General features: G+C 38.3%; 1 protein-coding gene across 1 annotated transcript in view; it reads left to right on the forward strand.

The window, feature by feature from the left end:
• LOC127625624 (ataxin-7) overlaps positions 1–14,927 on the forward strand; it is a 55,579-nt gene extending 40,652 nt beyond the window's left edge. Inside the window, exons 8-14 of the mRNA XM_052100911.1 lie at positions 557–639; positions 1,000–1,268; positions 3,463–3,655; positions 5,604–5,725; positions 8,455–9,341; positions 10,882–11,024; positions 11,114–14,927. Coding sequence (XP_051956871.1) covers positions 557–639; positions 1,000–1,268; positions 3,463–3,655; positions 5,604–5,725; positions 8,455–9,341; positions 10,882–11,024; positions 11,114–11,131 — 1,715 coding nt within the window. The 3' untranslated portion in view covers positions 11,132–14,927. The remainder of the gene's footprint in view (positions 1–556; positions 640–999; positions 1,269–3,462; positions 3,656–5,603; positions 5,726–8,454; positions 9,342–10,881; positions 11,025–11,113) is intronic.
• The last annotated feature ends 15 nt before the right edge of the window (positions 14,928–14,942 follow it).

The following is a 14,942-nucleotide window of genomic DNA, read 5'->3' on the forward strand; positions in this document are numbered from 1 at the left end:
TATAACCTATAATAGTATTTATAGATAGATAGACAGACAGACAGATAGACAGACTGTATTTATAGTGTTGATTGTACTTGTATGTCAGTGTTGTGTCGTTACTTTTTTGGGACTTTCAGGAATTTGTGGATCCTCATGTGTTGTCAAAACTAATGATGTCCTCATTGGCTAAAACGCATGCGCAGGTTACTTTTCTTCCTGAACGAGTGAGCACCCGAGTCCAAGTTGCATTCACGTGAATTACACTACAGTTCCATTGCAACCAAACTCAGACCACCTCCTACAGGTAGTCTCTGGTTCGGTACCGCGGTGCGGACCCCTTCCCGCATGACAGCTTTCACATAAAATGTTTTTCATGTGAACCGTACTCTGTTTCAAACTAAACTGCCAGTGTGAAAGCACCCTAAAACTCTGTGGCAGCCTCACCTAATTTTCACCTGCTGCCAGTTTGTCATTTGACACAGAAAATAATCTTTTTAAAAGTACAATTATTTTCTTGATCTTGACCTTTTCCTGATCTTTCGTGTGGTCTGCTGTGATATTTTTGTTCAATTAGAACGGGAATTTAATCCAGATATCCATTGTGGGGTTTTGGATATGACAGCACGTAAGCCATGCACAAGATCCTTAACATGCAAGGTATGTCAATGTCTACATGTGATCTAAGTCTTGAATGAAATATGCTTTAGTTGGAGTTAGAACTGTGCAACAATAATGACATTTTTGCCGATATCGATAGCCAGTATTATTTTGACATTATGGCCAGTAACATTACATTAACAATATTATCTACTGCCAATATCAGCCTAATCACAAAGATGCAGATGATTAAAAAAAACAAAACATGAATATTGGCCAATATCAATATGGTCCCCAATCTATTATGCATTCATAATTGGAAGATATGATTGTATAGTTGAATGTCCACATTTCTAAGTGTGTGAACCAACTGTTTAATTAATTGAATCGAAATGCTAAGTATGAAACCCATGTCTCCAGACACATTCCATAAGCCAGAGGAGGGCGGTGCTCGGTCGGCGGCAACGCTTTGACACACTGCTTGCTGAGCACAAGAGCAAAGCACGTGACAAGGAGCTGCAGTTCAGGTTGGACCCCTCCCACCCAGCACCCCCTCTCAGGGACCCTCACCCACCCCCCTCCCGTCTCTCACAAGACCCTCACCCAGTCTCCCATGGCAATGGCACTGCCGATGCCTCCAAGCCTTTGCCCCTCAGCAAACCCAAACCTCATAATTCTGGGCTTCCACGGTGAGTTGCTGCTTCACTTTTGCTGCCCTCTTTTCTGCATTCAGTCCATTTTCTTGACTAAAATTTATACAGTGTTGGAGCCAAATTGTGGTCGTTTACAGTCCTCACAGGTGTTTTCAAACTCTTTGATGCCAAGAACCCGAAATTTGACTATCCTATTGCAAGGGACCCCCTTCCTAAAAAATAAAAGACATTTATTTCATGTATAAAGGCTAGGGCTGTCAATTGTTTAAAATAATTAATCATGAATAATTTCATAAGGTTTTGTGAGTTGACACGTTCAGTGTTTACCCATGGATTGTTTTCAGCAGCGGTGCCGCTGTGCACGTGTCCACGAGCCTGCAAAGCCTGACCCATATTAACGCTTTAAAGAATTGATTTTGAGGTTGGGATGTAGATGAAAATTATGATATTAACAACAGTAATATATGTTGAAAAAAAATATTCTGACAGTGAGACTAAGATTCCTTTCATCAGGCTCCTACTGATTAAAGTAGTCATCTCTTGGCAAACAAAACAACCCACATTTTCCTGCAATCAGATGGCATTACAAGAGAGTTTATACAGATGGAAAACTGATGGTTTAGTCCATAATAATTATGAAAATGTACCATAGTTCTTCCTCATTGTCCATATTTTTAACAATGATATTTGTAATAGTTCATGGTAACATAGGTAAAACCATACATGGATTATCACTACCATGGTTGGCAACTGTGGTTTCTATATAAAGAACTATGGCATTTTTGCAATTATAAACAGCAGTCTAAATAGATTTAGAAACTTTTTCTGCCACAAATACCATAGTTAATACATTACAGTTAGTGTTACTATAGTAAATCCATGGTACTGTTTTGTAAGTGTTCTGATCTGAGAATTGAAAAGTCTTCTAATTTATGTTTTCTACTGTTTTCTTCGTCAGTGCCGTTTATAATGTGGGGGCTGTTTGTTTTAACTAGCTTCATCACCGAGACATTTGGAGTTTTGTAACAGGCAATTCTGTACCATGTTCAAACTGGTTTCACAATCCACTGCTGTGCATCTCACTGGTTCACAAATGCATTTAAAATATTCTGTTTGTTTGAGACCAGTCTGCAAATTACCACACCTGCTCTGCGCTCGTGCTGCTCTATCCATTAAGCCGTGTTGACAAATGGTCCAGTTGATGATAAAGCTCTACATGATTGGTCAGTGAAATGTTGCGATCCCCTGCCATCCTACATTTAAGTAATTAGCTTGTGGGCCACATGAAATTAAGTGAGTTTGATGTGTTATGTGGTGACATCACTGTGAGTATGTGCGTGTATTTGTGTGTGTGAATGGTGGCTCTCTTTTGCAGTGTACAAAGCGCACAGTTGACTAGGGCTGGCAAGCATTATGTTGCATCAAAAATATTAAATTAACGCTGTGCCTCTGCTAAATTCATATAAGGGAAACACTGACATAACCACTTTCAGTTCCAAGAAAATTAAAAAATAGTCTAATGATAATGTAATTATCATCTTGGGTGAATCTTTAGTTGTCTCACTTGCACATTATGTTTCCTCAAACTGCATCAAGCAAACGGGAAATGCAAACTTGAAACTCAGATTTAATATTTTAAACAATATGAAAACTTTTCATATTTTATGGCTGAATCTTGAGTAAAGATGCTGCTGGCCTGTGCAAAGTCACCTGCTAGTGTTTGTATTTCTATAAATGATGGTGTTTAACGCATTGTTGATATTTCACTTGTTGAGCTTCAATGATGATAAATTCCACAATACAAAGAGTGCAATTGACTTAACTTTAGTTTAACATCCCGTCTGGGTTTGATTTATATATGAATAAATTCAAAAAAGGATCTTCCTCCATCACAAGTGAAAGGCTAATACAACACACATACAAACTATTCTTCAGTGTATTCTTATTACGAAATCATTAAAAACATCACGATTTATCTCATGATTTCCAAAATCTTATGAAGTCTTAAGAAAGCAGAATTATTAAATACTAAAACATTTATTTTTTCCACAAATTTTCTGCGGGCCCCTTAGCAGCTCCTTGCAGTTTTCTGGGGGGTCCCCAACTCCAGTTTAAAAACACCTGCTGTAGTGAAATGAGTGCATCCCCAATTTATTTTTTCTTCTTTAATTGGGAGGAAGAAAATGTGAACCTCCAACTAAAGGTCTGTTGGTTCTCTGCTTTATCTTAGACTAAACAGCAGTTATTCTCACAGTGGAGGAGATCCAGCCATGGCCCACGAGCAGGCCCACCATTCTCATCTGGCCCCTGCCAGTACCGAGGCCAGCCGTCTCTCCAGCGATGAGGGGGAGAATGAGGAGAGAGAGGAGAGCACAGAGAAACTGGACTGCCATTATTCGGGTTACCACCCACGACCAGCTGCTGTAAGTAAAAGCAACCTTGTGGTCTTAAAGTGTTGTTTTCTACATTATTTTGCACTGATTGGAAAGAGGACCAATTTTGGCCATTTAGGGGATTTTAAAGGAAAAATTCCCCCATAAATTTAAATTCTGTCATTAATCATATCATATCGTTTCAAACATGTATTGGTTGCTTGCTTCTGTGGAACAAAAAAAATAGATAACATCTTCATGCATATCATTTCCATTCAGCAGTAGAACACAGTAACCATGCCTGACCACCATAAAAGTAGTCAATATGACATATGCGATATATTCTAAGTCTAAGAATGATAAGTTCATGAGTCTGACCAATACTCTTGATCATTATGAACAGTGAATTATGTTGTTGTGTGGAAAAGACCTGTTTGAAAATTCTTCAAAATGTTTATTATAATAATTTTGTGGAACAAAAAAAACAAAATTTTGAAGAATTTTTGGGTGAATTATTCCTTCAAATTAAAATTTTTATGTAAGTGACTCAAATGCTTGCTCTAAGTGACATACCGTAATTTCCGGACTATAAGCCGCAACTTTTTTCCCACGCTTTGAACCTCGCGGCTTATACAATGACGCGGCTAATATATGGATTTTTCCCGCTTTCAAATGTTTAGATTAAATCGAGCGCGCTCAAACTTCCCATCATTCTGATTACGGTAGTAATTTTGTCACCCTCACCATGGCAAAGACATGGAGAAACGCATATGATGCTGCTTTCAAGTTGAAGGCGATTGATCTGGCTGTTGCACGGGAGCTTGGTCTTAATGAGTCGATGATAAGACGTTGGAAACAGCAGCGTGAGGAATTGACTCATGAAAAATACAACTAAATCTGAGGCTATTCAACTCCGACACTGAAGGAGATGACTTCAGTGGATTCAGTGCACAGGACGAGGAAGATAGTGACCAATGACTTTCTTGGTAGGCTACTATTTACTGCAAATGTTTTATTACAAGCCGTGTGTGGCAGCGGGGGCATGGTCAAGCGCCCGTCCGGGAGAGAAAAGCTGTAAGGGCGCTTACACCTGCGCTAAATTATGTCTAACACCGGTGTCTAATTTCAAGTGCCCTGCTTCACATGTCCTTCTTGGGAAAACTGTCACACGGGCACCAGTGTGACAGTTTTCAGCAGGGCACTTGACTTTCCAGGTAAGGCTTTTAATGGCCACAGCAATGTTTACAATCAATTTTATAAAGTTTCTCAATTCTTCTATGCGCCAACACTAGACTGACGTGTGTCACTCTCTCAGCTCTGTGGCTGCTGCCTTTTTATGACGCTCTCCCCATGCTTACTGAAATTAGACACCGGTGTTAGACATAATTTAGCGCAGGTGTAAGCGCCCTTACCGCTTTTCTCTCCCGGACGGGCGATTGACCACGCCCCCGCTGCCACACCGGGTTTCGTTAAAGCCTATTTATTTTTGTTACAAGCTGTGTTTCGCTAAAGCCTATTTATTTTTGTTACAAGCTGTGTTTCGTTAAAGCCTATTTATTTTTGTTACAAGCTGTGTTTCGTTAAAGCCTGAGTAAAGTTCATTTGTTTCAATGTACCGGTAGGCACCTGCGGCTTATAGACAGGTGCGGCTTATTTATGTTCAAAATAATATTTTATTTAAAAATCAGTGGGTGCGGCTTATATTCGGGTGCGCTCAATAGTCCGGAAATTACGGTACTCATACTGAATATATGAATATTTATTTTCAGCTTTTATAACTAAGCTTCTTTTAAAATGTTAGTTGTATAAAGGGCCTTATTTTTATTCAAATTTGGCCTGAAGTTTTGAGTCAGCTTTATTAGGTTTTGATTCAAGTTGACCTGGATCTTATTGGCTGAATTGGTTTTTATGTTTGGTGTGACTTTATAAATACACAATTCATGTTGTGAACCAGTGTCAGCAGAGGATGCAAATTGTAGTTCTCTGTTTTTCTCACCAGTACTGCACTTTTGGAAGTCGATTGTTCGGTAGAGGTTGTTATGCATTTGACCGGCGCTGGGATCGAGTTCGGTGTGTTCTGACCACCATGTTTGACAAACATGTCAACTCACAAATGTGGAAGTGAGTGAGACTAATTATTTTATTGTCTTTTCTAATTGCTAATTCTTTCTTTACACATTATTTGCATACATATTTGTTACCACTCAAATGTATCTACTCATATACCATATCTATCTACATGACATGGCCAAAAGTATGTGGACACTGAAACACTACTCCCATTCTGGGCCGTCCTTAGGGCAGTGCAACCTGTGCGGTCGCAGAAGTTAATCCAATTCATCCTAAAGGTGTTCAGTGTGATTCAGGTCTGGGCTTTATGCAGACTAGTAAAGTTTTTCCACACCGACACAGTAAACCATTTTACTGGTGGCATCCTATGACAGTGCCACATTGAAAGTCATTGAATTTTTTGGTATGGCTTCATGCTTGTTTTTATGTACCTGTTATTAATTGGTGTAGCTCAAACAGCCAAACCCGTCAATTAGAAGGAAGTGTCCACATACTTTTGGCCATTTAGTCCAGTGTTTCCAAACTGGGTGTATATAAGCGGGTTCCATGGGATACACAAAAATAATTGGATTTCGCTTTGTTTAACCTCTAAAGCAAAATGTATGAATTAAAATAAATATTAACGGGGATTAGGGCTTGGTAAAAATATAGATTTTCCATTAATCGTGATCCTCATTTTAATGATCTCGATATTGATTCTTAAAATCCCAAGATTGTTGTTTTAATATGCGAAGTTCAGCACTGAGATCTATTCACTGCGTGTTTAGAGTAAAAGTTTGGAAATCCACGCAATACATTTGTCATTGATAATGTCTCTTTATATCCTTTACTATTTACATTTAGTTGTTTATTAAAAAATAACAAAAAAAGAAACATTTAATTCTAAAAGCAACTGTGTGGCTCCACTCGTTATGCCCTCAACCAATACAAAACTGCCAGTATTTTTATTATTAAATGACAGTACTGTTTTGGTATCTGTTCTACATATCAATGTAAATACTTGTAAATAGTATAAATAGTAATTATACATGTAAAAAATAAATGTGTGTGTGTGTGTGTGTGTATATATACTGAATTGTTTAAAAAATTAAATCTAACTGAAAATCTAATCCAAGTAAACACAAAATACGTTTTTAATGATAATGTTATTTATTGAAGCAAAAAAGTTATCCAGTAAAAACTGGGCCTGTGTTAATTAGTGTTTTCCCCCTTAGTTACTAATTCCCCAAATCTATGAAACTGCATTCATAATGGGGTTCAGATGGACTAGACACACCCAGGCCAGATTAATGCCAGCTCTGTTTAAACAAATAACGATGAAGAAAACAGCTGATTGAAATACATCAGTCTGGGAAGGGTTAAAAAGATATTTCAAAAGCTCTTTGACTCCAAAGATCCAAAGTGAGAGCCATTATCTCCAAATGGAAAAAACTTGGCACAGTAATGAAAATTCCCAGAAGTGGATCTTCCAAAATTCTTCCAAGAGCACAGTGACGACTCATCCAGGAAGTCACAAAAAAGCCAAGGACAACATACAAGGAACTGCAGGCCTCTCTCGCATCGATAAAGGTCACTCACTGTTCATGACTCCACTATCAGAAAGACGCTGGCCAAAAATGCCATCCATGGAAGAGTTGCGAGATGAAAACCATTGCTAACTCAGAAGAACATTAAGGCTCGTCTGAATTTTGCCAAAACACACCTTGATGATCCTTAAACATTTTGGGAGAATGTTCTGTAGACTGTTGAGTCGAAAGTGTAACTGTTTGGAGGTGGTTCTTCACTTTTCTCCCCAAGTTGGTATGCCCAATCCCCAATGCACAATGCACTGTAGGTCCTCGTGGTGGCGTAGTGACTCGCATCGAATCTCAGTTGCCTCCTTGTCTGAGACAATCAATCCGCGCATCTTTTCACGTGGCTTGTTGAGCGCATTACCTCAGAGATCTAGCACATGTGGAGGCTCACGCTATTCTTTGCGGCATCCACGCACAACTCACCGTGCCCCACCTAGAATGAGAACCACATTGTAGCGACCACGAGGAGATTAACCCTACGCGACTACCCACCCTAGCAACCGGGCCAATTGGTTGCTTAGGAAGCCTGACTGGAGTCACTCAGCATGCCCTGGATTCGAACTTGCTACTCCAGGTGTGGAAGTCAGTGTCTTTACGTGCTGAGCTACCCAGGCCCCGGCACAACCAGCTATTAAGCTAAAGGGGTCAGTTTGTTGGATAAAGGTTTTGCTTCAATAAAAAAATTACTTAGGTTGCCTTTGTTTTATGTTATATCTCGTTTGAAGATCTAAAACAATTTATTATGAAAAATACACAAAAATAGAAGAAACCAGCACTGTGGTTTCAGTGATTTCAGTATATACTAACTACCAAAATAATGGATAACAATGTTTCAAAAGTTTTAAGGTCCCCTGTGTAATTAACGCTATCTGTTCTAATTGCGAGTTTCACTGCTCAAATGGTCCAGTTTTGTTGTTGATGAATAAACGTCATAACAGGCAACTTCACCTTTTAATTTTTTTTTTATATACATAAGGGATATTATAATATCAGTGTTAATGTTTTATTTTATTTAGACTTACACATGGTGGATTTGTGGTTACACATCTTGGATTTGTGTCAATCAAAGAGTACTTGAGCCTTTCTGATGGTGCTGTGGGAAACACTGATGTAGTCTACCCACATCTGTATTGTATCCGTTTTTCTAAAGAATACAGTGAATTTCTTAGCGATTACCTTATTGTCATTTTTTGTTTTACTCTCTAGAAAAATTCCTCTGGTATTGGAGAACTCTTCAACAACACAAACAGCCTCTCACCGGGCAAGCACAAACTCCCACTCTTTCTCTTCATCCTCCTCCATTTCCACAGGCTTTCACAGCCTGTCCTCACCACCACCCTATGACAGCAAGCCAGTCCTGTCATACGGCACTACCCTGAATGCCCGCTCTTCTCAGCAAGCCTCCACCACCGAGCAGCCCGCCTACAGTGGCATGTCTAGACAAGTGTCTGCCTCATCACCCCAGATGCCTTCAGCCCACTCATCCTCGCTCCCCTCTCTGGGCTCCAACCGACCCCTCAAATCCAGATCTGGAACAAAATCTTTCAGGGTGAGGGAGCTATCCTCCAGCCTAAATAACTCTATCATCAAGGGCAGCACTAATAGCAGTGCTAGTGTCAGCAGTAGCGGGAGCAGTAGCCTCAGTTCTGGTAAAAAGCGAAAAAACAGCTCCCTGGTAACCTTGCACAGCACTTACACCTCTGAAACTTCCTCCTCTTCCTCTTTAAAGAAGAACTGTGCTGTAAACTCGGGCATCCTGGGGAGCACGTACCACACTACTCTTGCCTCTACTCCAACTTCATCTTCATCATCATTTTCATCTTCATCCCACAGTGGGGTGTACAGTGTGGGGGTAAACTCCACACCAGGCAGGGCCAACTCTTTGAGTTTAAAGCAGGAGTCGGCAGGGCGTGGTCCTCCTTCAGGAAGCCCGGCAGAGTCTATTAAGCGAATGAGCGTGGTTATGAACAGCAGCGACTCCACCCTCTCCCTCGGCCCATTCATTCACCAGAGCAGCGATCACCACGGAGATGCACGCCTGGAAGCCAAAAGGAGGAAGGGCTCGCCTGGCTCAAGTAGCCTCAACAACACAGGTCCATAATCAGAATCAATCCAGATTTTAATCAAGTTTCTTTGTTCATTTCAGTGTAGTTATGATCCAGTTTCTGGTTCTTTTTGGTTTATTTTTTATTTTATTGGTTTCATTTGTTCCGATTTAGATTCCTTTCTTTCATGATTCCGGTTCCAATGGTACCATTAATGATTGTTTTAGTACTTTTGAGGAAGAATTATTTGGAAATATGAAATTCAATTTACTGCCCTCAGCAGCCTGTTGCCAAATGATATTTCCGATTTCGACAGAGCAAATATAAGAAATCAGAATGAAAAAAAATACAATTTACTTTTTAAAGGCATAAATGCAATACAAAAATGCATCCTATACTATATATTAAATAACAATTTTAAACAAACCAAAAATGTGCTGACTTATTTCACTCATTATCCAGACTCCATAACTTCCATTGTAAGTGCCTCACTGTAACCTAGATATTTTATATTTATATTTATGAATTTTTTTAAGAAAAGGAGGGTTAAGTCTAAATAAATATTTGTGGTAATCAACATCATACCACAAATGCTGTCAGTTTGAGCTTAACTTGAATTGAACCCGGAATATTCCGTAAAACAGTATAGCATTACGTTACACAGTTTGTTTCATTTCGAGTAGTAATGACAAATGTAAGATTAATTCAGTAACATCGACTGATTTCAAGTATATTTTAATTAATTTTAACTCATGAGTAGCATTCTTTCGGAAATCAGACTACACTATTAATCTGTTAATTAATAGTACAGTGCTTGTTAATATTATTCAAGTTATTATAAAATGTTGACAATACATTTCCTATGACGCACAGTTGCAAACATAAAATACCTCACATTCTTCATTGAAGATGCCTTTTTTGCATTTGTATATTTTGTTTTGTAATTGTTTTTCTATGTAAACATGTGCTAGATGATTGTCTTTGATTGTTGCGCCGGATATCACTACTTTTTCAGCGGCTCGCAAATTCGAGTGAAATGCTCTCGGTTGGGCTGCGTTTTTGCATTATAGATTCAGGAGAGTGGCAGCACTGACACTAATTTACCCTATCTTAAGTATTTTAGTATGATGTTTTTTCCACATCGGCAGAAAATTCCACATTCAGGAACATTAACAGAACTCAAATTCATCAAAATCATTCAGGTCCAAAAAAATAGAACTGGTTCTGTACAAGAACTGGTTGTTCTTTCCCAATCCTAATGTCAATTCTGACACTGTTTCGCATCGGTTTAGTATTAAGCCAGGTTTTGTTTAAGTTTAGTGTTCAGTTTCTGTTTCATTTCAGTTTAAATTGAATCCCTGCTCAATTGATTTTCAAACTTTTTTCAGTAATGGTTGATTTAAAAACTGAACTAACATCATGCAGAACTGACAGGCTGGCTGCTGATAAATCTCTCTTTTTCTGAATTCACATCTTCTTAAAAAAATCCTAGCTGCCCTATAAACTCAAAGTCTTTTGTAAACTTTACATAATTATTATTTGCTGTGTTTGCTGTTATTGAAGTGAAACTTTGTTATGACTTCCACAGCATCTGGAACAGGAGGGGGAGGAGGACAGGGTCCTGGCAGGCCCAAAATAGCCAAGTCTCCATCAATCAACAACATCCACAGCAAAAACGCTCGCTCTATACCTGGACCCACGGGGCTTTCCAACAATTCTCTCATTCATCAGGTTTGTGTATCTATGGTTTTATTGTTTAATGTATAATGAGTAATATTGTATCTCCTACACAAGCTTACATTTTTGTACTTATTTTCCAGACAAAGGCTCGTCCCTGACACAGGTGTGGAAGCTCTGAGCGTGCTGAGCAGTAGGCTGGACCCAGAGCTCCTTCGGCCCCCTCATGCCACTCTGCAGTGTCTGCACAAGGCCTTCTTTTTCTCTTACTCTTCCTACAATCCTCAGGGTGGAATGCACACTGGGTGGCCCATTGATGCCCTTCATGGGGATTTCCTCTCAAAGCCATGCAGGGGCACTCTGTGGGTATAGGATAATAAGCCAGAGAGATCTAGTTCTCTTGTCAGAGGTTATTATTAATCTATACAATGCAACATTTGGTACAATGCCTGCTGTGTAGAGCAAGATCTGCCCAGCTCGAGTACTTCTGTTGGGGTGCAAAGGTACAGATTTGGGCTGGTACGTAGCCTCACCAACACTACTAAGCATTGGAGCGATGTACTACACGGGCAATTTAGCTTGAGTATGTGGACTAATGAATGCAAGTGTGTGATACCAGAATACTGGAAACTTAAATCCTACGCTGCCTGAACTGTGTCTTGGAGGAAGTGTACAGGAGAGCAAGGAAACATCAACAGTTCCTGCATAGAAACACAATCAACTAAAGTTAAACATAATACATGATTGCTTGCTCTCTCACTGGCAGGCTGAATAAGATGTTCAAGCTGTGCCCACTGAAGACAGGAGTGGAGTTTTGAAAATAAGCAACCTAAACTTAAAGATTATGCAAATAAGAATTTTTCAAATTTCTTCAGACCACATTTTGTTTACAGGCTTAAAAACTAGCAAATATATAGCAAATAGAACAAAGTACCATTCAGGATTCATCATGACACATAATACCTGAAAAAAATAATAAATAAAACTAAAAAACCTAAAACCTTGAATTGAGATAATATTTTTCAAGGGACTTTGAAGTACCTTGAGACTTATTTCAGAGAAAGGTTATGGTTACTTTGGCCTACTTTCTTGCAAGAAAATTTAACCTAGAATTGAACTTGAACACCTTGCATTGGCTAAAGCAATTGTTTTAACCACATTCATTTATTAGAGATTTTAATGTTTTTCAGGTTTATGTTAGTAGCCAAGAAAACGTTGTCTCCTGAAGCTCCAAATAAACTTGAGAAAACACTGTAATCCTCTTAAAGTTCACTAGTTTACCCAAAAATGAAAATTCTCCCATCATTTACTCCCATGCCATCCCAGATGTGTATGTCTTTGTTTGATCTGCAGAACACAAACAAAGATTTTTAAAAGAATATCTCAGCTCTGAAGGTTTATACAGTGCAAGTGAATGGTGACCAGATCCTTGAAGGTCCAAAGAGCAGCATAAAAGTAATCCATATGACACCAATGTTAAATCGGTATCTTCAGAAGCAAAATGATAAGTGTGGGTGAGAAACAAATCAATATTTAAGTACTCTTTTTACTATAAATGTCCATTTTTAGATTCTTCTATTGTTATTGGTTATTCACATTCTTTTTGCATTTCGCCACCTACTAGGCAGGAAATACAATTTATAGGAAAGTAATTATTATTAAGTATTTTTCTGTTTCTCATCCACACCTATCATCTGAAGATATGGATGTAACCACTGGAGTCCTGTGGATTACTTTTATGGTGCTTTTATATGTTTTTTGGACCGCATGTTTTGCTCACCATTCACTTGCATTGTGAGGACCTACAGAGCTGAGATATTTTTCTAAAAATCTTTGTTTGTTTTCAGCAGAAGAAAGAAAGTCATAAACATCTCGGATGGCATGAGGGTGAGTAAATTATGAGAAAATTCTCTTTTTTGAGTGAACTATTCCTTTAAAGACATATGCTTGCCTTGGGGAGAGTCTCATCACAAACGTTCAGTTTTAGGTATATTAAGGGCTTGCTTTAGTAAAGCTTTTAGCACATGCAAAAAAAAAAAAACTTTTGCTGGAATAAAAAAAGATAGACACCAGGTGATGTTTCAACCTCCTCCAATTACTGATCGTAGCACTAAAGCAGCATGTGTTGAAATGTATATGTACTAAAAGCAGCAGAAAAGATTGCTTCAAAAAGAATGTAGGAGAGTCTCCTCATGTTACAGTGTTAATGCCTGTGGCATGGGGTTCATTTTGTGCTGTTTCAATCTCAAAAAGACCAACATTGCACTGACACTTCTGTCATCTCAGCAATGGAAGAAACATCTACATGACACTCAATACTGTGAGACACATGCATCCTGTATTGCAGGAAATACTTCAAAAGATGTGCTGTAGTCATCACTATCTCAAGAAGTTAAAAACCACTACCTTATACTGCAACTGAACGTTCCTGCTGGATTTATCCCAGCAACATGTATTGTTCCAACACAAACTTTTGTTATTCAATACCCTAAAGAGGTTAGTAGCTGGATGTTCTGATATGAGTTACATTTTCATTGTGGGCTTGTCAACTTAAAAGGCAATATAGTTTTTTCATTGAGTTGATCTTCATGGAGTATCCACTTGTACTAAAGATTTCAGCTGGAATTTGTTGCGTTAGTTAGGGCTCTTTAAATCTCCTGTAAATTCCTTAATGCCACTGATGTCAGTCAGCAATCATTGCTGAGAATTAGAGCACGATTTTTTCCTTTGGCTTTTTTCATACACAAAAACCGAAAACAAATATTTGAAATTTCCCTATTTCAGAATACATATTTTGTTAAAGAATTGTACATATTGAGATGTATTTTTGCACAGGCATTTTCTTAAACGATTTTTGGTACAATTGAGATCATTATTATTTATTTAATAAATGGAAACATTCTAAGATTATTAGAAGTGGTTCACTGCCAAGCTGATAATGCAATACACCCCTATCAAAATAGCTTCTTGTTAGTCATATGCCGAGTAACCTTGGACAGATTGTTTCCACAGCCGTGGGAAATCATCTACACCACACACACACACATATATGGAGTCCTTTTTTTTTTTTTGATGCCTTGCCATCTGAAACAAAGTGGTCAGAGAATGTGATAAAATGGCCTGTTCAACTGAAAATGACGTTAAGTCTGTCTGATGTATTTTGTAGTTGGACGTCAACTGGGTGAGGGACTAGGGAACAAGACATTTGTTCTAACAGTTGTACAGTGCAAAATTGGTCGCACCACTGTTGCCAAACATTGTAATATTAATTAACATTTCTTTAAACTCTTGACAAAAAAGAGAAAGTGCCTGAATTAGTTTCTCTTCGACTGTTAAGGCAAAGATTATTTCATGTGACATTTTTTCACAGTACTTGAATGTTAAATAAGTGTTTAGAAACTTGCTTTTTTAAAACCTGCCTAGGAATCTCATTTGTTGCCCTTTTCCTCTTTAAGTAGAGCAGTAAGTTGACACAGGCTGGGATGGAAAGTGCATGGCAGAGTATCAACTGACAATGACACGATACAAGCTTTCTGTCCCTTGTATTGTTTTACGACTTTGAGTACTCGACAGAAATGTTCAAAGTCAGAGGTATTGATATTTTTGTGGAAAAAAATGGGACATTGTGGCTTGAAGTCTATGATTTAGGCAGATAAATGTACTGTTTACCTTGAAATTGTAACTCCACTGTTTTCATATGATTAGAGCTCTGTGAAGATGTTTAAAACACCACAGATTTGGAATGTGAATCAAAGATTAGCGCAGTTTGCTTTTTGGGGAAGACGCCTCTATATATAAACAATGTACAAGTGTGTATATTTTGAAATTTTTTTTTTTTTTGTACGCATATTCAAAATCAGCTGGACTTTTGTGTGTTGGCTGCTATGTAATTCATGAACAAACACAGTAGGGTAGATTTACTTAATATTTAAAGAAAAGATTGTATAGTATATTTGTTTTGTAACAAGTTTC

Source organism: Xyrauchen texanus, chromosome 32, assembly GCF_025860055.1.
Source record: "Xyrauchen texanus isolate HMW12.3.18 chromosome 32, RBS_HiC_50CHRs, whole genome shotgun sequence".
Classification (NCBI taxonomy): domain Eukaryota; kingdom Metazoa; phylum Chordata; class Actinopteri; order Cypriniformes; family Catostomidae; genus Xyrauchen; species Xyrauchen texanus.